The sequence below is a fragment of the Engraulis encrasicolus genome, chromosome 11 (genome assembly GCF_034702125.1).
Source record: "Engraulis encrasicolus isolate BLACKSEA-1 chromosome 11, IST_EnEncr_1.0, whole genome shotgun sequence".
In the NCBI taxonomy this organism is placed as follows: Eukaryota; Metazoa; Chordata; class Actinopteri; order Clupeiformes; family Engraulidae; genus Engraulis; species Engraulis encrasicolus.
This window is the reverse complement of record NC_085867.1, coordinates 12,075,009-12,100,062: the sequence shown is the minus strand read 5'-3', so window position 1 is coordinate 12,100,062 and position 25,054 is coordinate 12,075,009. Positions and strand designations below refer to the sequence as shown.

General features: G+C 45.4%; 1 protein-coding gene across 6 annotated transcripts in view; it reads left to right on the top strand.

The window, feature by feature from the left end:
* nsd3 (nuclear receptor binding SET domain protein 3) overlaps positions 1-25,054 on the top strand; it is a 47,493-nt gene that overhangs the window by 9,452 nt on the left and 12,987 nt on the right. For 2 of the 6 annotated variants that reach the window (XM_063209863.1, XM_063209868.1), the window contains exons 5-17: positions 2,537-3,556; positions 5,176-5,308; positions 6,506-6,606; positions 9,306-9,351; positions 10,153-10,403; positions 12,383-12,508; positions 13,470-13,590; positions 14,027-14,224; positions 14,710-14,889; positions 17,150-17,299; positions 20,665-20,821; positions 21,933-22,135; positions 25,037-25,054. The exon at positions 25,037-25,054 is cut by the window's right edge and continues 95 nt beyond it. In XM_063209863.1, the coding sequence (XP_063065933.1) occupies positions 2,537-3,556; positions 5,176-5,308; positions 6,506-6,606; positions 9,306-9,351; positions 10,153-10,403; positions 12,383-12,508; positions 13,470-13,590; positions 14,027-14,224; positions 14,710-14,889; positions 17,150-17,299; positions 20,665-20,821; positions 21,933-22,135; positions 25,037-25,054 (2,704 nt within the window). The remainder of the gene's footprint in view (positions 1-2,536; positions 3,557-5,175; positions 5,309-6,505; positions 6,607-9,305; positions 9,352-10,152; positions 10,404-12,382; positions 12,509-13,469; positions 13,591-14,026; positions 14,225-14,709; positions 14,890-17,149; positions 17,300-20,664; positions 20,822-21,932; positions 22,136-25,036) is intronic. The other 4 variants (XM_063209864.1, XM_063209865.1, XM_063209867.1 and 1 more) reach the window with 4 other exon arrangements.

Sequence of the window (25,054 nt, the reverse complement as noted above, 5' to 3'; positions counted from 1 at the left end):
AACTTTTTTTACTTATTTTTCATGTAATTTGACCATATTTATTTTGTAATTTTGTTACATTCATGACCGCGTGTATGGAAAGCACTTTTAAGTGCTGTCTACAGCGTCAATACGTGGTGAAGTTTGTTAAATTTCACCGTGGTGTCCAGTCCAATTGATAGCGGTAATGGAATTACTATGGAGACGAAATGCGCATTCCGGAGGGGACTCGTTGGAGCAATACATGGATCCGACAGCACTTTTTTCCCATGTCAGCGGATATTTGCCGGACTTTTGTACATCTTGGTGAACGGCAAGTGCGAAGATGCCGTTTTTGTCACCCTGCGAGCGCAACTCATCCAACCCGGAAGAGCGCTTCCCCCCTCCAGGAGACTGCGGCTGTCTACGGTCGTTACTGTCTGCGTTGCCGTTGATCTACGCCTCCACACAGGATTCCACCTTCTCAGCTATGGACCGGACAATTACCCTACTCTATTTGTTTGTTTGTTTGTTAGTCTTTCTGCACTATGGAGTTAACCAGAACTGTCATTTCACTGCAAGCTAACCCACAAGGTTACGGTTGTATGTGACAAATTACTCTTACTCTTACTCTTACTCTCTTACTCTTAAATAGAACCCCGCACACTGGCACTGAGGTCCGCGGACATTCGCGGATGTCGGATAGCAATTAGAGACGAGTTCTATTTTGTCGGCGCCGCCCATTGACTCTCAATGCTATGTTCGTGTGAAATTGGGTTTGGGGGTCCGAATTGCGTCGGAAGCGAAAGTGCGCCGCAGTGCTGTCGGAGCCAATGTGCGGCCGGCCTCACAGTTGTTTGCATTTGTCACAGGCTTGTTCAGGAGTCGGTTGCACTTGTTTGTGTGGTTAGTTCACTGTAAGACAGACTGTAGAAGAGCATTATCCAAATGGCGATAATGTGTTGTAATGTGGGCTATTGTGCAGCAGGATGAAGAGGAGAGGCTATTCTCATAATGGTACCTGTGAGAGTGCATCATCTTCATGGAAAGCAATAACGTTTGTAACACCATGTAGCCTTGTGTACTCAAAGTGTGTCTTTTAATGGCGGATATCTTTAAAGGTGCACTGTGTAATATTTTAAGTAAATTCTTTCCAGAATTCATGCTGCTCATTCACAAATGTTACCTTTTTTTACGAATCCTTACCACCATGATCAAATTCTAAGTATTCTTTTTGACTTTGAAAGTTTTTCATACATGAAAAGGGGGATCTTCTCCATTGTCTGCCATTTTGAATTTCCAGACATTTTTAGTTGCAAAACTGTACTTTGGTCATACTAGTAAATATTAGTCCATAATTTAGTAAATATTCATGAAAAACAAACTTTGGCAGTAGATAGCACAGTTTCAATGAGCAGCATAGTTGCAATACCCACTCTGGCCACCATCCTACTCTTTTTAGCTACTCTTTTAAAGGTTAATAACAGTGCAAGTACATAACGATGCATTGATTTTATGTATGCATGTTACAAGTATGGGTGGCATTTAAGTGTATCTGTGGTAATATCAGAATAATGTGCAACATAGTATTTCACTTTTTATAAAATACACAGCACAATTGCTCAATAATATCTAAAATGGTTTGTGGAGTTCTATTGCAACGATTATTAAGTGTATATAAAGAGGGCCTTGGTGTTTATGGTAAAACCAGTTTTGGCCTGGATTTGGCAGTTTTAACCCCAATTTAATGAAAAGGCTTCAGCAGTGTAATCGACCTGATGAACAAATCACAGTTCAGGAACCCAGGCACCCTGCTATTTTATTGGTCAATCCCAGCAGTGGGGCGGGACTCCTACCTCTGAAGTATGCAGTTGTTCTCTGTTGCTGTGTGCCCAAAAAACTGTCCCTTCTCAGTCACCTTTCATGTACCAGCTTACTTCCACTCCTGGTTCCTTTATTACAGTTTCCCCAGATCATGGTCTGATAAAGATGTCAAATCATGTTTCAGATCGCTGTTTAGAAACGAGCTGTATAAATGGAGAAATGTAAAAGAGAAGTGTAGTGTAGACCTTGAAATGGTGTGGCTTAACTTGTGTGGCGGTATGGATGTACCTGTAATGCGGTGTTGCTAGAGTATGTTTTCATTAAGAATCCCCTGTCTCTCTTCCCCCCGCCCTCTCTCCTTCTTTCCCTTTTCCTTTTCCTGTCTTTGACTATTCTTTTGCTCTCTTTCTCTCTCCCTTTCCCTCTGCTGCTTTGTCTTTTTCACTCTCTATCTCTCCCTCTCTCTCTCTGTCTTGTCCTCCCTCCATCTTTTCCCTCCTCCCTCTCTTCTCTCTCTCTTGAGCAACTCTTCTCCCCCTCTACCCCCATCTCCCACCCTCCCACTACCTTCTCTGCATTTCCCTATTTTTTCCATTTTCTCTCTATCCCACCCTCTCTCTTTCTCTCTCTCTCTCTCTCTCTCTCTCTCTCTCTCTCTCTCTCTCTCTCTCTCTCTCTCTCTCTCTCTCTCTCTCTCTCTCTCTCTCTCTCTCTCTCTCCTCTCCTCTCCTCTCCTCTCCTCTCCTCCCTCCAGCTCCTGAAGCCCCAGTCGCAGCGTGAGCGTAGCCAATGGGAGGTGGGCGTGGGCCACGCGGAGGCGGCGCTGATGATGACGCGGGAGGAGCGCAACGAGACCTACACCTTCATCTACGTGGACAAGCCGCTGCCCGGCACGGGAGGAGGAGGAGGAGGAGTAGGAGGAGGAGCGGGCAGGGGCAGGGGCAGGCCCGGCAGGCCGGGGGGCAGAGGGAGACGCGGTGGTGGGCCTCGTGTGGGCAGCAGGGAAGGAGGTACCACCGGAGCAGCCTCAGCAGCAGCAGCAGCAGCAGGAGCAGCAGGAGGAGGAGGGGCTGTGGGTCCTGGAGGAGCAGCAGCAGCAGGAGGAGGAGGAGGAGGAGGAGGGGTTGTAGTTGGAGGAGGTGGTGTAGGAGGAGTAGAGGGAGGTGGACGGAGGCAGCAGCCCAGGAGACAGTGCAGCATGACCAGCGGAGAGGAGCAGTCCCCTCCCCCCACCACCCGGCAGCGCAGTGACGATGACGACGACGATGATGATGACGACGATGAAGATCGTGGTGGTGGACGTCTTAGAGGCCCTCTCCCCCAGCGCCACGGCTCCTCGTCCTCCTCCTCCCCACCTCTTAACAGCAACGCCCCCTCTGGCACCAACCCCGGCCCCGGCTCGGACGCGTCCTCCCAGCAGCCCCCCGTCAAGACGGCCTGGAAGACGGCCGCCGCCCGCAAGCTCCTGCCCCTCTCCATCACTATGAAGAAGCTGAACGTGGAGATCATCAAGTGTGACTGGCAGCTGCCCAAGGAGAAACTCATGTTGCCCACCTCCATCACCACCACCACCTCCTCCTCCACCACCTCCTCCAACACCTCCACCTCCACGCCCAAGCCCACGCCTCCCCCGCCAAAGCCCAAGGAGCCGGAGAAGGAGGTGGTACAGGAGGAAGAGGAGGAGGAGGATGAGGAGGAAGAAGAGGAGGAAGAGGAGGAGAGGCGCAGCGGAGGAGGGGGCAGTAGAGGAGAGGAGCAGGTGCCATCTCCAGAGGTGAGGGGGATATCGTTTTTCGGGGGAGAGTAGAGGAGAGTAAAATGTGTTAATCCCGAAGGAAATTAAGTTGTCTAGTAGCATGCATACATACATACATACAGATTCTTTCACATATATTAAACATTAACATATTAAGAGTTGCTCAGTGCAGTAATGGTGGGGGGTGAGATTTGGTGGATCAGCAGCCTCCATAGAGAAGTGTAAAGGTAGGTGTGAGGTGTTGGTTATGCTGTCCAGTCACCTATGACAATCTCTTTCTGTGTGTCATTTTGTGTGGAGTTAAATAGCTGGATGGCCCTGGCCTGGGGTAGGACTGATACAGAAATCATCATTCAGCAATTGAAAACACCTAGTCACATTCATGGAATATCTTTCAGACCTTGTGATTTCAGTGTAGAGACTTTCGGTGTGGGGCGGGAACAAGATGGTCGTCGATGGTAGTTTAGAGCTCCTCACAGTCGGTCATTAAACTACACCTCTGCGGGATTCAGAGACATTCAAATTCTCAAAAAACAGTAAAATAAGGAGGTAATCATGCAACAGAGCCAGAGAGGTGGGAAGACGAAGCAATCCAAAACCGGAGCAAAATCAACTGAACCGAGAAGTGGAAACGATGATGATCAGCAGGAGAGCACGTGCAATAAGGAAACTAGCCAAGGTGCCATTATTGAACACATTACACAACTCCAAGGAGTGGAGAAGAGACTTTACTGTATTTTAAAGTACGGGAGATTTCAGTGTAATTTGTGTGGTGTGTGTGTTTTATCAATGCCATGAGTACTAGCGCTATCGTTAGTTCTGGCCAGTCCGTGCTAGTCAAGAGCTTGCTGCTTATTTGCTTATTCGTGAACCTGACGAAGCGCAAGCCGAAACACATAGTTCACTAGAAGTAAAAAAGCAGCAAAATCAAGTCCACCAGTGTGCGGTGATTCTTCTTGTTTCCATTTGATTACTGACTGCACTTCACCAGCACCTGGAAACTGGCGATGCATAGGAGTTCAGATCTTTGAGCTTGCTGCTTATTATTTGCCTCAGGTGTTCTAGATCTGCTAATCAACTTTCCTTGCCCCTCATTGGTCAGTTTCAAATTTGGCGCCTTTTAAAAGTTCTCTGTTTTGTTCCCAAATCCTGGCTGCTTGTTTCTTTGCAACCCACCGCCTCCCCAGCTCCGCCTTGTCGTATATGACATGGCATGGCCTACTCCTTGTCATGTCTCCTGTTCTGTTCACGGGGGAATTGTTTGCTCTCCTAATCTTAAATTGGATGAGCATTCCCTATGCTGCTACTGTCCCCTGAATCACTGCTTTCCTAGGTGCTCACGGAAATCAGGGGACTCCTCTGAACAGAGCCATACCGTCAAATGTATAATCCATAACTATTCAATAAAGAAATAGCATTAAGAATTTCTTGTCGTGTGTTTCTTGACTGTAATGGTCCTCACAGACCTACCGTAGTGTAACTAGTGTGTGTGTGTGTGTGTGCGTGTGTGCGTGTGTGTGTGCGTGTCTTGTGTGACGCATATGATGACTTGTGTGATGTTTGTGTGCGTGTTATGTTTCCATGATTATATGATAATGATTACGGTACATGATTATGTGTTTGTGTGTGTGTGTCAGGGTTCTCCGCATGGCTCCAGTGATAAGGCCGAGGTTCTGTCCAGCGAAGAGGAGAGGGAACCGTCACCCTGCGAGTGGACCAGCAGCGGTCAGGATCGAGTCAAACACTCACCACCCAATGACCACTCACCAGGTATGAAGGAGCACATGGGTTCACCGTGTTTATAAACACAATGTTGTGAGGAGGGGTAAGACACTGGCAGCCAACCACGTGAGCTAATTTTTTTGAGGTTGAATTGTGTGCAGCTAGTGTCGCGCTGCCAGGAAAGAAACATTTTGAACCCATGTATAGGTTAGCCCCAGTGGCACGCTGTAATAAGTCAATGAAAAGTGAAGTACCATAATACTACAATAATATGACATGGCAAAGGACCTTTAGTAATGCACTACGTCTTGGTCATTGCCATTCTGATAACAGCAAATTTATAGCGTTGTGTTTTAACGGGTTAAAGCCTGCACATCCAAAAAAAGACGTCTGACCGGGGAGCAGGACAACAAAATGACTAGACGTCTGAAGAAGGGTTTTTGACACGAAACGTTACGTAAAAAATCAAAATAAGTGGGAGCAAAATTAAAGAATATCCTGGTCGAAGCAGACTTTTTCACTCTTATCCACTCACCAGGTATGAACATACAGGCTTTTGCTGGAATAGTGCAGTCAGGGCCGGACTAAGGCGGCCTGGGGCCCCAAAACTATGGGTTGCTGTGGGGCCACCTACAAGGCAAATTTCACGATAAATTTGCTAGTGTCATAATTGCGAGCAAGGAATGAAGGATAACTTGTCTACCAACTGTACTCAATAAGACATAATTTCTTGCCTCCTATCATAATTCTGATTTTTTTTCTACTTTTGGCTAATCAGGGGCCCTCTGGCAGGTGTTGGCCCTAGGCTGCAGCCATATCTAGCCTGTATGTTTATCCGGCCATGCATGCAGTTCTTTACATGTCGGCGTGGAGTTTTGAGAATAATGTTGAGATAAATATAGGAACCTATTCACAACGTCCTTGGAACATCTCAGAATGTATCTGAACATTCTCTCCTTTGTTGTGCGTGTGTGCGCACGTCTGTGTGCGTGCGTGAGCGTCTCTGTGTGCGCGCGTCTGTGTGCGCGCGTCTGTGTGCGCGCGTCTGTGTGCGCGCGTCTGTGTGCGTGCGTGAGCGTCTCTGTGTGCGTGTGTGTGCGTTTGCGTGTGCGTGTGCGTGTGCGTGTGCGTGTGCGTGTGTGTGCGTGTGTGCGTGTGTGTGCGTGCGTGTGCGTGCGCGTGTGTGTGCGTTTGCGTGTGCGTGTGCGTGTGCGTGTGCGTGTGCGTGTGTGTGTGTGTGTTAAGCCCCATTGGAAAGGAAGCTGCAGCGTAGGTGTGTGCGGAGCCGGTCGGAGTCGGAGAAGAGTGTGGAGCCCGTACCAAAGAAGAAGGTCAAGAAGGAGCAGGTACACGCGCACACACACACACACACACACACACACACACACACACACACACACACACACACACACACACTAATTAAATTCACACTCGCCCTTACACTCACACACTGCAAGCAAACACGCGCACACACACACACACACACACACACACACACACACACACACACACACACACACACACACACACACACACACACATCAAAGAAGGTTAAGAAGGAGCAGGTACTCACACTCACAGACTCACACACTCACCCCCGCACTAATTCACACTTGCTCTTACACTCACACTCACACACTGCAAGCAGACGCACGCACGCACACACGCACACAGCCCCACCTTAATATTTTTGTGGGGCCCTCCCGTGGACTTCCATTCATATCAACCCTAACAATAGCTAAAATGCTAAACTGTGCTAAACTGTTCCTTACATTAACCTGTCGGTGAGAAAATGTTTTTTACACTTTTACTTTTATCAGTAATATGTTTGCTACCCCAGCAAAAGGGGTCAAAACATGTGCGGTCCAGGATTTGGACACATGGAGGGAGGGCCCCACCTTGTTGATGTGCTCCAATAGCAGTAGCCTCACGAAAGTAGATTGGTGCAGTACACGCACACACACTCGCACACACTTTCTCAGTCCAGGAAGGGGTCCTAGATTTGTGACACTCTCTCAATCTCTGTGATCATCAAGATGACAGATCATTACATTAGCTTGCATTACATTTCATTAAATAACATCACATTATATCACATTGCAATTGACAGCTGCTTTTATCCAATTTCTTGTAAAGGACACTATAGTATAGGAACAGGCACAGTGTATAGGCATGAAAGGATTGTGCAGGTGGGTTTTAAAAAAAGTTCAGGTAGTATTTTTATGAAAGGAAGAATAAGTATGTGTAGGATAATGTGTTAACCTGCATACCTGAGACATCAACTCTCTTGTGTAGGGATGAACCGAATCCTGATTTTTAAGTTTCTGCCGAATTCCAAATCTGCTGCTTAAGATTTTGCCGAAACGGAATACGAAATCCTACTCCGATCACCGAAACCGAAACCAAACCTTGTCGACAAGCCCAAATCTGAAACCGAATCTTGGATTCAGTACATCCCTAAGCAATAAGTCCAAGGTTCTGCCGAATACCAAATCCACTGCCTAAGATTTGGCCGGATCCAAAATCGAATACTGAATCCTACTCCGATACCCCATCAACAAGGCAGAATCCTAAACCGAATCTTGGATTCTGTGCATCCCTTCTTATGAATGATTTTGTATGCATTTGCAAACATACACATCTTTGACCATATTTCATGTATTGGTCCATATTCACACTTTGCAGATCTAAGTATAAGGTAAGTTACAACAAGCAGTTAGTGGGTGCAGTTTCTGGGTTACCGGTTATTTTGTGGAGTGGACTCTATCCACCTCTCTGACTGAAGTTAACTAAGTATTGTCAGTCTTTTTTGACTAATAATGGAATGCTCCGTTTTTGATGAGATGGTCCATGGCAATAGAAAACACTCACAGAAATACTAATAGGATACATCGTCAAGGCCTGTTATAACCCCCCTTACACATCCACCTCAGGACCCACCAGTGATCAATTAGTTACAATCCACTGCCACACATTGCAAATGACCTTGATTTACCTGTCCAATTCAACCAGGTGATCATTCAACTAGCCAATCACCTGGCTGAATTGGACTGGTAAAACCAAGTCCTTTGGAATATGTGTAACTAGATTGTAGCTAATTAATCTATTTTGCGCATCACTGGTACCCACCTCAATACCCTCAACTCTCATCCACCCCCAGCAGTCCTAAATACCATGAGTGCAGTGAAAAGAACAAAACATGGCTACCGACTAAACTACTCTTCTATCAGTGTGTTTGTGTGTTATTTTTAAACTTTTCTGTCTGTCGCAAAGCTGGCAACTAATTGTGTCTGTCTTTCTTGTGTAAGTCTGAGACCTTTAATGGATGTTTTTGGTCCATGTGCTGGGTTGTGTGGTGTGTGACCTGGTGTGCATGGTGACTTTAATTTTGTCTGACTGACTGGACCACTGTTACCACACGAATACACCGGCCGCGACCTGAGTGAGGCGTGCGACGGAAGTAATTGACTTATTGAGTATTGAGTTGCGCTATAAAAGCTATTTGGGCGACTAGAGGCGATTTGCGCAACGAGAGTGACAGTTTGTAGTTGAACTCCTGGGAACATTATTCAAATTAGCTATGACATGTTCGGCGACAGCCACCACAGGCAATGCCATGGGAATGTCGGAATGCTTGCATTCTGCTTTTAACAGACATACTCTAGTCGCTTCAATCACTTGTATCGGTCTTGCTGCACAGAAGCGATTCTCTGTCGCTTGAATCTCGTTGCGGGCGGTGTATTTACCTGGTTACTGGTTCTGGTCTGTGTCTGTGTGTGTGGCTGGTGGCGCACAGCGGAGCTGGTTAATTAGCTAGCCAAGTTAAGTTAACCTTGAGAAAGTTGTAAATCGTCTAGTAGAAGAGCCTGGAGTCCTTATACTGAATGACACCTGTGGGCTATCTCTTAGCAAGTTTACCACTTCCTCTAGGTTAACTTAGTCAGGTTTATTACTTACGGTAATCACTTACTGGAATACCCCTCAAGTCATGTGAGCAGTTGATAAGCAATGACATTGACCTTAATCTGTTTTGCTTCCTTCCCAGGCCGAGACCACTCCTCAGATGGATATGAAGACGGGCTCTCAGAAAGGTGCGATTTCATCTTTCCAATGACCATTGAGGGGTGGTAGAGGCTCAGGTGGTAGAGGAGCCGTTCGGCAACCAGAAGGTTGCAGGTTCGAGCCCCGCTCTGCCTGACCCCATCAATGTGTCCTTGAGCAAGATACTTAACCCCAAGTTGCTCCTGGTGGCAGGGTGGTACCCTGCGTGGCAGCCACTGCCACTGGTGTGTGAATGTGAGTGTGAATGGGTGAATGTGAGGCATGCAATGTAAAGCGCTTTGAGTGCTCGAAAGAGTGGAAAGGCACTAAATAAATGCAGTCCATTTACCATTTTACCACTGAGGAAAACAATCAGTCAAGCACTAGAGTGCACCTGCGTTTGCCAAGTAACATTTTATCCTTCGCTGATCAGTAAATCTTTAAAATGATCTTCAAATCTTATTTTTGACACCTTGCCATTTCCTAGGACTTTGCTGGTGGCTGGGGCAAATTTACACCCCCAAAGTGCCTATAGGTGTGTTAGAAAGGAGGGAATCCAGGGGACTCTTCAAGTCCTTTATGTTCAATTTCAAATATATCCACCATGCAGGAAACAAGATCAAGACAAGGATCAAGTCAAGACATTTTGGGTCTACAGGGGTGTCTATCAGAAAATAAATGCTTAACTTCTTGCAAGCGTAGATGGACACCCCTGCTTTTGTCGTAATTGCTGCCAGTGACTATGTGAGCAGGGTCACTAGTAATCATTCATTGGCTCTAGCTTTGTCACACCTTCACCAGGTGGTGGCGCCCGCTCTGCTCTAACCTCTCCTCTTTTTTGCTTTCCGAAGCTTGGCTCAGCTCGATAGAGAGGGTTCACGCGGTTGTCCCAGCTGCGCAGAGGCAACTCGCTAAGATGCTAGCTGCTGGTTGGTCAGGTGACTCATTGAGGCCCGCCTTCCCCTCCGCAGGAGCCAGTGAGATCTCGGACTCGTGCAAGCCGCTCAAGAAGCGCAGCCGCGCCTCGACGGACGTGGAGATGGCCAGCTCGCTCTACCGAGACACCTCCGACTCTGACTCGCGAGGACTCAACGACCCACAGGTACTGAAGTGATTTGTCATGACAACGGCAGGACTCGATAGCCTAGAGGTAGTCACTCGTGTGATGATGGCATAACAGCAACAGGACTTGTAGCTGTGCTTGGGTACAATCCCTGGTGCTGAACCAAAAAAGCAACGTTTTTTGAAAAAAGGTTCATACACTCCTTTGGATTTGTTCTTTAAGTTCTATTTTTTCTTTTTATTCATTCATTGGCAAGATGACGTTTTGACCTTACGGTCTTCTTCAGAATCCTCAAAAAAAATAACAGCAACAGGACTCACGGCCCACCGGTAGCTATGTCATTAACAGATGTCATGACAACAAGATGGCTGACAGGACAGGGACTCATTTGATGAACAGAGTGTATTGTCATGACAACGATATGAGACTCAATTACTCACAGGCACTGCTGTGGTGATTGTGTGTTGACAACAACAGCAACAGGACTCAACGTTTCAAAGGTATTGATGTTGTGAAGACTAGGAGACACCATCAGGCACTGTTTCTAGTCTAGCGTGTGGCTCACAGGAAGTGGTGTGTGTTTGTAAAGACGTGTTGCAGTTAGCTGAGCAATCGTTCTGAGAAATCGTGCAGGTCATCCTGACATGACTATTCCTCACTCGCCCTTTGAGGGAGGAAGTAATGACTCGTCATGCATATGTTGCCTGTACATCGTGTACTGCAGGGGTGAGGAAACTTTTTCATAAGAGGGACCACTTCAAATTCCTGCAATTGCCGCACATGTCCTCCAAGGGCCGTACTATGAACACAAACCAGGAGTTCCCCCTGCACTTTTGGCCTATATTGAAGGTAGCCATTTTTAAAACAGGCCCCACGTTCCCTAGGTCCCCTGAATGTAACTTGATTGTATTGCAAATTTATTTTCTAAGATTCCTTTACAAAATATGTCATGTGAAGCATCACGTGAAGCTGCAAAATCATATTGAGGGCCGGATAAAAAGGCCTCCCTCGAGATATAGGTTCCCCACCCCTAGTGTACTGTAGCTGTAGAAGGCTACATCACACCACTGTTACTACAGCCAACATCATGTTTCTTCAGAGTCATGTGTCTGAGCTGTCTGCTGAACTTCATGTGTAGAATGGTTGTGCATGTAGATTGTAGAACAACGGCTCTATGAGTGTCGGATGACCACAAGAGGCAATGCTTTCAGCACATGGATGTTGGTGTTATGGACATCCATGTGGTGAAATGGCCTCCTCTGGCAGTCAGGATGAATGAAATAGCAGCATATTGGTAGCCTGGGAAATCCAATGCTGTCTTTCAGATCGGAACGACTGCGCAAAGCAGCATGGGAGTCTGCCCTCAGCGAGGGTACCAGATCGTGGTGCCTGTCTCGTTTCAATTATAGAGCAGGGATTTCTGCAAAGGCGATGACTGCAGTTTGTTTGAATAGATACAACTGACCCTATTGGCTATGGCTGTGTATGCCAAATGATACACATTCGTAACGCCCAATAAACAGCCGTCGTCAATCGTAAACCACACACCCCCTACGGGATTTACAGTAGGCAGGTCTCCAGACCTCATCTCACTTGTGATTAGGTCTGGTGTGAACCAGGCAAGCATCTTGGCTGATGCATTCTCATAAGTGGCGTGTCTGATGTCTCATTTGAAGTAAACGCACACATACACACAGGTGCGGCATTAAACGTGATCAAATCAAGAAAGAAAGAGGATTCGCACAATGTTGCGGCTCTCAGTTTATTATACACAACATTTCCACCAGTATGGTCTTCGTCAGGTGTAGGTCCAACAATGTTTGTGTGTGCGTATGTGCGTGCGTGCGTGCCTGTGTGTGTGTGTGTGTGTGTGTGTGTGTGTGTGTGTGTTGTGTGTGTGTTGTGTGTGTGTGTGTGTGTGTGTGTGTGTGTGTGTGTGTGTGTGTGTGTGTGTGTGTGTGTGTGTGTGTGTGTGTGTGTGTGTGTGTGTGTGTGTGTGTGTGTTGATTCTTTTGTAGATGGGGTTTGGGAAGCGTTCAGACAGCCCGGCTACTGTGGATGCTGACGGCTCTGATTCCCAGTCGGTCGACTCCAACTTGTCTGGCCAGGACGGCTGCTCCTCCAAGAGGGATAACATATGCCAGGTAAGACAACACTAGCCTGACGATGCCATCCTATGTACTCCACCACCCAAAGATTTTGGCACCGCACATAGTCTGGCGAAACCCTGCCAGCTCGTTTCGCTCACTGTTAAGCCAATCAGAAAACAGTTGAGAGTGATGACGCAGAACTCACCCGCGAAGTCCGTTACTGATTGGTTAAGTTAACACTATTGACACTTTTGCGACACTATATCGTAACAGTCATGCTAGTAAAGCACAATATGGGTTTTAATTTGAATTCAGAACTCCAATGAATTTAAATGGCGTAAGTAAGATCAGACCATCTCCCACCCTGCACTGAGACGGATTCCTCTTAGCTTTCGACAGGCTAGGAAAACACTGCCCTACTAAGACAAAGCGCACTAACTACGTATTTGGTCAGAATTGAGTTTAGACTGAAAATCTTCTTCATTACACCAACTTTATCTTGTGACAAAGTCTTATGGTCCAAATGTGTGTCCTTATAGAGATATTGCTATGTCATTGGAGGTTACTACAATATCCAACCTAATACATAGTATCCAACCCAAGGCTTTGAAGGCATTTCTCTCATTGTCAATGTTGCCGTAGTTACTGCACTTTGCCAGGTAGGACAACAGACGGGGAATTGCTGAACTCAGAGATCGCAGACTGTATATTGCCAATCTCCGAGTAATATCACACATCCCACAGACCGGACCTAACTGACCTCCAAGATCGGAAACCGTACATCACTGGGCACATTTACATGGCCACAATAAACACATAAATGGAATAATTCGTTTTTAGGTGTCAACATGCAGTTTAAAAAAATCAACTCAATAGTCTGCAATGGGCTACTTTATTAATCCGGACAACAAAAGAAATCTGATTAAAGCGCTTGCATTTACATGTTTTCATGAAAGGAATCTGTTTGTTGGCAAAATCCTTCTAATATCCAACACGTGTGTTTTTTGTATGGCAGAAATGTGAGGCCTTTGGGGAGTCGCTGGTGTGCTGTGAGGGGGAGTGCAGCAGACTACTTCACCCAGAATGCCTTGGGGCCGGTACGGAGGGGGAGCCCATCTGCCAGGAGTGCAAGACCGGTGGGTCGCCAACTGTTCCAATGATTAAAAAATAAATAAAAATATTCTCCTTTATTTTACTAGGGTAGTCACAGTGAGGCAATTGCCTCTTTTCCAAGCGAGCCCTTGCCAAGACATGCCAAGACAAGCCATGAATGACCTTAAAGGTGCACTGTGTAATATTTTAAGAAATTTATTTCCAGAATCCATGCAGCCCGTTCCAATTATGTTACCTTTTTCACAAAATACTTGCCACCCCTATCAAATTCTAAGTACCATATTCACTATGACTGGGAAAATTACTTATCATTCATGAAAAGGGGGTCTTCTCCATGTCCGCCATTTTGAATGCTCTCTCTCTCTCTCTCTCTCTCTCTCTCTCTCTCTCTCTCTCTCTCTCTCTCTCTCTCTCTCTCTCTCTCTCTGTTTCAACCTTCTCCCCTCTTCCTTCCTCCAGGTTCCCATGCGTGTTTCTCCTGTAAGATGGCGGAGGGCGAGGTGCGACGGTGCGCCGTGACGGGCTGCGGCCGCTACTACCACGAGCCGTGCGCCAGGAAGTACCCCGGCACGACCTTTGACCTGCGTGGCCTCTGCTGCCCGCAGCACAGCTGCGCCACCTGCTGCATGGAAAGGGACCTGCAGAAGGCCTGCAAGGGTGCGAATCTCAACTTTGTTACACACAAAGCCACAACACAGGACAAGAACGTTTATGGGGGGTTAGCATGTTAAGCCCCCCCACGGACTTTGCTTTACTTTGCCAAATTCTCGTGTATGCGCCCTCAGCGTTACCTTTTATGTTCTTGCAATCTCCACTACCCTCTCCACTTCCCACCCTCGAACAAAACCTGGTCATGTTTAAACAACACCTTAAGACACATCTCTTCCAGGAGGCTTATGGCTGCTAGTTCCACTAGCGCATTGACTTACATGCACTCACACACACACTCACGCACTGACGCGCAGTCGCGCACACACACTCACACTTTCCTACACGATACCTTGTGAAGCGACCTTGGATGAAAGGCGCTATATAAAACAAAAGTATTATTATTATTATTATTATTAATAAAGCAAACCCCCATTCTCTGTACCACCAATTGATTTGTAATCCAAATCTCCCTGTACTACTGCCCCCCGCAGGTCGCATGATGCGCTGCATCCGCTGCCCGCTGGCGTACCACATGGGCGACGGCTGCGTGGCGGCCGGCTGCGTCCAGATCACGCCGCACCTGCTGCTCTGCAGCAACCACTCCACGGCGCGCCGCAACGGACACCTCTGCTCACCGGTAAACGTAGGCTGGTGTTTCCTCTGTGCCCGAGGTAAGCCCTGGCCTTTCCACCTGCTCACCTCTACCTTGCGTACATAGTTGTAGCCTAAGTTCTATACAAATAAATGCTGTTATACACAGTTATACATAAATGCTACACAGCATTTGTCGACTGGCTAGTGTTTAATGTAGAAGTGTGTATGTGTACATGATGCTTAGCGACCTGTTAAGTGTGTTTTAAATGTGTGTTTTTGTGCACTATGACTAGCGGCATAGTGTGGTAAGTTTTGCAGTAATTGCAGTGTTTAAGTGCTCTATCACTGCCGTAGAGTATGTCCAAGGGAATACAACCCATTTGCCCATGTTTTGTATTTTTATTTTACACATTTACTTAAACTATTCGTAAGACTCCTGTGTACTTTACATGAATTCTCTGCAACATCCTGATTTTTTTCTAACAGGTCTCTGTTTTGACTCAGTTGAGTTAAAAGTTCTTAGCAACAGGAACTTGATTTTCTTATTCCACATACCAGCTCCTGCTGGTGTTTTATTTTTTTAATCTAATCGAATGTGTCAGCTCCTTTCCTTTACTTTGAAGTTCCACTTCAGTGAACAGCTTCTGTAGTCCTCTAACATATCAGTGTGTGTGTGTGTGTGTGTGTGTGTGTGTGTGTGCGTGTGTGCGTGTGTGCGTGTGTGTGTGTGTGCGTGCGTGTGCGTGTGCGTGTGTGTGTGTGTGTGTGTGTGTGTGTGTGTGTGTGTGTGCTTATATATTTGTGTGAGTGCTGACATCATTCTTAACACCTTAACTCTGTCTGTCACTCACTTCCTCAGACATGCTTTGAAGGTGTGAAAGTCATTTTTTTAAAGAAGAAGGAAAAATCTGCACACTGTTGCTGCTCACCGATTTATTTAACACAATGTTTTGGCCTCAGCCGGTCTTAGTCACCTGACAAAGACCGCCTGAGGTCGAAACGTGTTGAATGAATTGAGATTTGCAGATTGAATGAAGTGCGGATTTTCCCTTCTTCTTTTACGCGTCTGTTTGATCCAGCACCTGTTTTACTGGGTGTACACGCATCCCTCGCACTACTTTTGAAGTCATTTTCTTGCCTTTTGCCTTAAGACTAACCTTCACATTTCTTCCCTTCTTTTTTCCCTCCTACAAGATCCAGTTGTCCTTGCTGATGTTGTTTCTTGTTTGTTAACCTTTGTTGTGTGTCTTTGCTGGTAATTTGCTTTTCTTTGCTGATGTAGTATATTGTTGTCTTTGCTAGTTTAGGTAGAACAAGTAGTATGGGTGCAGCACATCTTCGGCTCCAGCTAAGTTAACCGTAGCGTTAGCAGTTCACATGGAAATTGCTGTAGTTTACATTTGGGGTTTGATTAGTTCATTATTTTCATAGGTCAATCCAGGTTGTATTTAGCTAGTCATGTTGTGGGGCTAGTAGTCCAGTTGTTAGCTCCAAAAGTATAACTGTTCTGTACTGTAATTTCGTCATTGTAGGTCAGTTGGAGCGGAGTCATTTAGTTCCTTCTTGTTCTTCTCGGGGACTTCCTGATTTAAAACCAATGATTGAGGCTCTTACAAAAATGTAGTCATCTATAGGCGTGTGTGGGCATGGGAAACTTCCCTGAGGGGTCGTCATCTTCTCCTTAGTTGTTGTCAGTGTAGCTAGCTAATGCATGTGGTTCTCTTGCCACAAGTAACTAGTTCCAGGAAGCCGGACCCAAGATGGACCGATTTTACTGTAAAGCCTTTTTTCATTACATTCTGTCGTCAAACAAGTACAAAACAAGCACATGTCTTCTATTCATGGCCAATATGGCTTCTCTTTTTATTCTAAACTCATTCGTAGTTGTGTAACAGAATCTATAACATGCAGTATGTGTGCGTGATTGCTTTACTGCTATTATCAACCTCATGATGTGCTAACAATAGCAGCTACTAAACCTTGTAGATAAAGGACGTAGCCTTGTGTCCATGGTGCATCGGCACGTGTGGGACTTACTTGTATTGTTAGCCAGTGATCACTAACACCCAATCAGACGAAGGTCCCAAGCCTACATTGCCTCTGTCATTTAGTGTGTTAATTCTACTTTCTGTGTGTGTGCGTGTGTGTTTGTTTCTGTGATTGATGTCATTTTTTCCAACTGTGTTTTCTTGAGTTGTGTGTGTCTGCGCGTGTACGAGTGTGTGTTGAGTGTGCGTGTGTGTCGAGTGTGTGTTCTTTCTTGGAATCATGGCGTAGTTTTTTTTCCCCTGCATCTCACGTCCTTGTTCCTCTTCCTGTTTGTCTTGTCCCGTGTAGGGCTCTTAGTGCACGACCTCTCTGACCCCATATTAAGCTCGTATACCTTTAAGTCTCACTACCTTCTGACTGAGTCAAATCGTGCTGAGTTGATGACATTACCTCTGATTCCTTCTCCTTCGTCAGCTACCCAAAAGAATATTGGCAAAGGTAAAAAACCTCATCGTCTCTCCTCCTGTCTCCCTCCCTCTGGGTTCTGATTTTGAAATCGAAACCCTAAAAAAACCCTCTGATTTTCGCTTGATCGATCATGTATGCGCTTGGAGGTTTTGCTATCTTTTTTCCCTGCTTTTGCCCTACCCCATTTGGTTTATTTTGCATTTGTTTATTTTTTATTTTTAGCTTGCACATACGCTAGCTGCAGTTCAGATCATAGTTCAGATCACGCTAATGCTAACACCCTGAAAGAGCTACATTTACTTCCTGGGTCAGAGGTTATCCCGCATAGTCGCTGATCTTGGAGGAATGTAATGTGCTCATGGGAAAGACCAGTGCAGTGATACATGCGCACGCACACATGCAGATACACACAAAAAAAGCACGCACGCACACACACACACACACACACACACACACACACACATACTGCATATACACACATGAACAATGTCACCTATACATGTTCATACAAAACTTTGACACATGCTCCAACATAAGACACACACACACACACAAATACACACATACACACACACACACACACACACACACACACACACACACACACAAATACACACATACACACACTGCCACAGATGGAGCCAGTGTTGGGCTGTTGCCGTGCGTGTGTGTCCTGCATGTAGCATTATTACCTGGGTGTGACGCAGACAGTGCTGTGTTAGTCGCGCTCGGCTCGCAGTCTGTCCTGCGTCATGCCTGTTTGTTTGTGTAAAGCCTTAGACGCACTTAGCACTTAGCAGCTTGCACTAAATAATGACCCGCTTGTGCTCCTCTTATGCCTTTGGGGGCACGTTGCTGATTTCGTTACAACTCATCTTGCGAACTCAATACTTGTGTGCACATGTGCACACAGGGCATTTGAGAGTGTTTTGGATGGTAATGGGTTGTGAAGAAGTGTTGTTTTTTTCTAACAGGCAAAGAATGTCGCTGTGGGTATCGATAGCAACTTTGATTGGCATTTGCTATTCACCTGTGAAACATAACTCAAATGTTTTGTGTGTGTGCAGCATCACAGGCCATTTGAGTGTGTTTTGGATGGTAATGGCGGGTGAATAGTGTTATTCCAACACGTGAAGAAAGTAACATTGGTTAACTGAAAATGGCCTATCATTTTGACAATGGAAGCATGGCAAATAATTGAGAGACTGAAAAATCAAGAATGTGTGTTTGTGTAAACAGATGACAAAAACGGGACATTTGTCATGACTTCCTCAAAACTGCCATGCTGCATCATACCCATTTTCAACATCCACTAGTTTGTCTGAGAGCACCATCCAAAATGTTTTGGAGAAACTTGCTTTGGGGTAGTTGGGTTGGGTGGACACACACACACACACACACACACACACACACACACACACACACACACACACTCACACACCACACAGGGAGCCCCGCATGATTATGAATGGTGGCACTAGTCTTTTGCTGATCTCCATGTGCACGGCACCAAACCCCTAACCAAAGCCCTGCTTCTGACCCAAAAAAAGAGACAGATTCAGCAAAGCTTATCCCGAGGCATAGCGTTGAACCCCACCATGTCTGTCAAGAGTCGCCTTCATCCAGGCCATATTGGACAAAATTGTTTATTTCTTTGGTCAAAAGAGTTTAGTTGTTAGCAAATGAACTTCTTTTTGATGATTTGAAGAAGTCCCAGATAAGTCCTCAGATGAAACTGAAGACATTTAATCTCTTTCCAGATACTAGAAATGAGTGAGGAGGTGTCTGGGAAGAGATGTGGTATCTTTAATCTCCAAAAAAAAAGAGATGCCCAGTTGACAACTGAACTCTTTTCACCAAAAGCAGTTTGGGGAATAAATACATCTCCGTGGCGATGGCTGTGGTGGTGGTTGTGGTTGTTGTTCCCAGTGACCGCTCTTTATGATCAGAGGGGTATACTAAGAAGCTGGTTCAGGAGTAAACCAGGTTAGTAAAGAGGTAAATCATCTAATAGAAGAGCCTGGAGTCCTAATTTTCTTAACAAAATGAGGACTCCAGGCTCTTCTATTAGGTGATTTACCGCTTAACTTAACCTAGCTTTTACTCCTGAACCAGCTTCTGAGTATAGGCCCCAGAGGTAACAATCCTGGGTTGAGAAAGTAAAAAAGTCCCCTTCCACAAAAGTGATCCAACCAGCTCAGAATCAGCTGGTCCCCATGGATGTTTGAAGTGCGTAGATCTGCTACTCTGTGAAGTTGTGTTTGACAGGATACGTATAAGCGGCCATCCGGGTACTTTGCTCGTGAATGTGCGTTACGCCCCTTTTGGGGGAAAACAAACCGAATGTCTCATTAACTTACATGCTACATCGGCTAACCTAAATGAACACGGTCTATGCTTCAGCCACGGCTGTTTAGCAATATTATTCGAACAACCGACAACACAACACATATTGGGCATGTTGAGCGTGAACAACGCTAGTCTACAGGGCCTTGTCTTTCATTTATTCTTTCCCAACACCAGCAATTGACTTGCATTGGCTTTTCCGCCAATGTTTTCCTCCCAAAAGGGGCGAAACGCACATGCCACATGTCATGCCGCTTATGCGTATAATGTCGCAGGGTTACTTTGTACTTTTTCAACCGGGGATTCAGAACCTCTGTGTGTTTATCCTGTGCTGGTCCTGGGAGCAGTGACCTCTGAGGTCCAGATGCTTGGTCAGTTGGAATGTTTCTTTCGGATCTGAACATTCCTGACCCCCCACCCCACCCAACCCCAACCCTGCCTGGCCTCGCCTGGCCTCGCCCGCCAGTGTTGTGTAATCTGCTTTCAAAAGTTATGTGCCTTTTCATGTGCTCTCGGAAGTAGATATTATACCATTTTTGAAACGTGTACAGTATGTAACATTTTTCAACCTGTTTTTCAGTGGAAAATACCACAATGTGTTCTTCCCATGTCTGCGTTTGGTATCATTTACCATAATTCCCAGAGGACATGAATGCACGGTTACAATCCAACTTGCCAAATCACTAGGTGATTTCACCCATTAACTGGTGCAAAGTATAGTCGAAAGACTAGTGTTGTGTCTCAGATGGTGCACTTCGGGCAGCACTATGTTTTAGTGTGTGATTAATACGCCATTTGAGATCTAGCATAGGTGTAGGGTTGTAACTTCTGAAGCAGCATTACCCAACACTGGCCTCGCCTCTCGCCTCCTCTCCTCTTCTGTCCTCTCTTCTCCTGCTGAGGGATAAGCTTTGAAGAATGTGGCCCCCTGCTGTCTGGAGGACGACTTGCACGTAATAACCCTGTGTTGTGTGTCTCTGTGCTTGCGTGTGTGTGTGTGTGTGTGTGTCGGTGTCTTTGTGCGCGTGTGTTTGTGTGTGTGTGAGAAGGAGGAAGACTGTTGTGTTGCGAGGGGTGCCCGGCAGCCTTCCACCCTGAGTGTCTGAGCGTGGAGATGCCGGAGGGGGTGTGGCTGTGCAGCGAGTGCCGGGCGGGCAAGAAGCCCCACTACAAGCAGATCGTCTGGGTCAAGCTGGGCAACTACAGGTGAGGCTGTCTGGAAGTCTAAAAAGTGTGAGGTGCGCGTACACATCCCAAAAAAGCAATTGCCATGAGTGCAGGATATCAAACAACGCACAAGAAAAAGGAAAATAAATATCTGCACGCCAGAAAAGCGACCTAAGGTCGAGATGTTGTGCCAGTTTTTCATTAAATCTTGACAAGGGAGCTTTTGTGGTGTGCGGATATGTTTTTCCCTTTTTCTTGAGGCTGCCTGGAGGAACATGAACATGAACATACACATGGACGCATGCACGCAGCTCACACATGCGCACACACAGGCACGCTTAGAGGTACAGTGGGCCCTGCCTTGGCCTAACGGTAGGGCGCTGGCTGGGTTACTACGCTGGCGACCTGGGTTCGATTCCAGCCTGGGTCATTTGCCAATCCTTCCCGTCTCTCTCTCTCTCCCCACTCATTTCCTGTCTCTCCTCCACTGTCCTGTCAAAAAATAAAGGCAAAAAAAAAGTATTTTAAAAAAGAAAGAATTGTTCAAGGTACAGTAACTGGATAAACAAGAAGACCCACTACAAGCAGGACGTCAGGGCCAAACCGGGCAATTTAATGTGGAGCTGGAGGAGTATCACCTATTAAACCCCATGCCCTATTTGTTGAGCTTTTTCCTGGTGTGTGTTTACTCTGTTGTTTTCATTAAAGGGACACTGTGTGAGATTTTTAGTTGTTTATTTCCAGAATTCATGCTGCCCATTCACTAATGTTACCTTTTTCATGAATACTTACCACCACCATCAAATTCTAAGTATTCATTATGACTGGAAAAATTACACTTTTCATACATGAAAAGGAGGGTCTTCTCCATGGTTCGCCATTTTGAATTTCCAATAATAGCCATTTTTAGCTGCAAAAATGACTCCATACTATAAAATAGTTGTTTATTACTTAGTAAACTTTCATGTAAAGGTCAAATTTGGCAATAGGCAGCCCAGTTTCAATGAGCAGTGTAGTTGCTGTACCTTTTTTGACCATTTCCTGCACAGTGTACCTTTAATGTGAATTATTTGTTCATTTATTATCACTTATGTATGATGATGTGCTATATAAGTAATATTGATTGATTGATTGATCTGTGTCTGTGCAGGTGGTGGCCAGCGGAGATCTGCAACCCCCGCTTGGTGCCGTCCAACATCCAGTCCCTGAAGCACGACGTGGGGGACTTCCCCGTCTTCTTCTTCGGCTCGCACGACTACTACTGGAGCAACCAGGGACGCGTCTTTCCCTACGTGGAGACCGACAAGAACTTTGCAGAGGGACAGGTCGGCATCAACAAGACCTTCAAGAAAGGTAAGGATTCATTATGGGAAAAAAAACAAAACAAAAGGTTCTAACGCTTGTTTGTCTTTATACAACGGGGGGAGAAATACTATATCTACCATAATACAGTAAAATAAACAGGTCGGCGTCAACAAGACCTTCAAGAAAGGTAAGGATTCAGTCAGTGAAACCAACCTCCCGTGTCTCCTACTTTAAAGGAGAACTTCTGCCAATGTCAATATGCTGTTGTATTGCTCACGCTATCCTTGACTTGTCAAGTGGTCTCTCAGTTTTTGCCACGGATGTATGTGTTTGCCCTGAATATTTATAGGGGGGGGGGATAATCATCAAGTTCAAAATTTCAACACGCCCATTTGGGACATGATTAACACTATAAATACAAGAACTTTGACACCAAAAGTAACTCTGTATCTTGAAAATAACCCCCCACCCCTTGAAAATGACAAATTGAACCCAAAAGTGGCTTTTTCTACCCATTCCGCCTGGTATGCATAAGCTATTTGTACTGTTTGCTTATATACCGTTGCATAAATGCTTTCAAATCCATTTGATTTTTAATTAACACTATTAATAGAAGAAATGGTACACCTCCAGGTGACTCTGTATCTTGAAAATAACCCCCCACCCCCTCTTTAAAATTAAAAAAAGAACACAAAACAGAGTTTTTAGCTGTTCTGCCCTTTGTATGCATTCACTATTCTTACAGTCTGCCAATATATATTGCAGGCTCTAGGCCCAATAAGAGGACATACAACATTGGTGAATTCAGGTAAATTGGGCGACTTTGGGCCATTCACTTGCAAAAAAGTGGCCCAATTGCCCTGAATTCTCCATACATGAAAATAGACATCAAAAGAAGGAGAGAGGGGGGAAAAAATCTTGCATAGGCATGTACAAAATACCATCAGTCCTGACAGTCTTAAGAGGCAGCCATACCAATGCTTCCACATTCATGATTGATATCTGACAGAGCTGCATCTGGGGCTTGTGAGAATCCTTATAATACAGTTTTGAGACAGCTTTCCAGACGACAAATGAACTTAAACATCAATTTCTTAAAGAGAGCCTGTGAAGTACTTAGTCCTGAGTGACAAATTATTTAACTAGCACTGCAACTTCTAGTTTTTTTCAGCAATATAGTCAAGCAATCATTATACTAAGTTACTTCATTATGCTACTTGGAATTTACGCAGGGTCTTTTTTGTAGCTGACCCATATTGGGGCTGCATACATAGGAGTACAGTAAGCAAGTTTACTTTCACATCATCAGAACAAACTTGTCTTACTAACATATTTGCTTGGACATGCAACACTCATCTCTGTCTATAGCATCATCTCCCAACTTCTCAGTGATAATGTGCCCAAGATATTTTGTACTGCTTGATACACATATTGATTGCCCTGGCAGATAAAACGTTAGAACTTTATAATCTTCCTTGGCTCTATATATCAACACAGCACTATTTTTTTTGCATTATACTGTACATCAAACTCAACCCCATGCTCAGAGCACACATTCAGGAGTTGCTGAAACCCAACAGTGCTGGGGGACATAATAGCCAGATCATCTGCATAAAAACAGTGTTTCCTATCAGCCATGCTGTCTTACACCTCCCCAGTTGTTTGGAGAGGTTGTCCATGTATTGGTTGAACAAGGCTGGAGATAGGAGTCCCCCTTGTCTAACTCCATTGCCTACACAGAAAGGAGTAGATAGGCTATTTCCACATTTCACCAGCATATGTTGATTCGCATACCAGTAAACCAGAGTACGTATGATGCACCTGAAGCTTTTCCACAATTAGAGACAGACTTAAGGACTCAATTAACTGTAGAGCTGGCCTTATGCTGCCTGTAAAGGGGTGGGGAACCTTTTTCATTCAAATTGCCACTTCGAATTGCTCCTAGGGCCGTAAAAGTCCTCCAAGGGCCGTAACTATGAACGCAAACCAGGATTTCCCCCTGCACTTAAGGCCTATATTGTAGCCACCTTTACAACAGACCCCACCTTCTCTAGGTCCCCTGAATATATCTTAATTGTGTTGCAAATGGAATTTCTAAGATTCCTTTACAAAATATGTCACAGTTCATATGAAGCTGCATAATATTGAAATTATGTTGGGGACTGCATAAAACAGCCTCAAGACATAGGTTCCCCACCCCTGTTCTAGTATATGGCACTGTATATCCTTGTAGTATCCTTGTCAAAGACCTCATCAGATTCCCCAGCACTTTTCCAAACATAGTGTTGCCTACTTCAATCACAGCTGATAGAAAATGGCTGTCTGCTTGGGGATTTCAATGGTTTGCTTGCAGTCAACCAGCAGCCACAATGTAATATGTAAATGTACCTTATCACATTAGAACATTGCAACATCTGACAGGTGAACCAAAGTATTCTCTTAAGATGTGTATATGAATCTTTAATGATAAAAGGGGGGAAATGGGGCAAAAAATATGTCCGATTTGGTTTTTTGGGTTGGGTGGGGGGTTTATTTCATGATAGGTACCAACTTCCAATACAAAATATCTCTTAAATGACCCAATGCACCATCCCTGAAGTGGGCGTAATCATTTTCCAAAATTTTGATTTTTAGGCCATTTATCCCCCCCTATATTTGAATTTATTAACATGAACTTGTAATGTGTGTGTGTGTGTGTGTGTGTGTGTGTGTGTGTGTGTGTGTGTGTGTGTGTGTGTGTGTGTGTGTGTGTGTGTGTGTGTGTGTGTGTGTGTGGTGTGTGTGTGTGTGTGTGTGTGTGTGTGTGTGTGTGTGTACGTGTGTGTGTGTGTGTGTGTGTGTGTACGTGTGTGTGTGTGTGTGTGTGTACATGTGTGTGTGTACGTGTGTGTGTGTGTGTACGTGTGTACGTGTGTGTGTGCACGCGTGCACGTACGTGTGTGTGTATAGCATTGGAAGAGGCCGCCA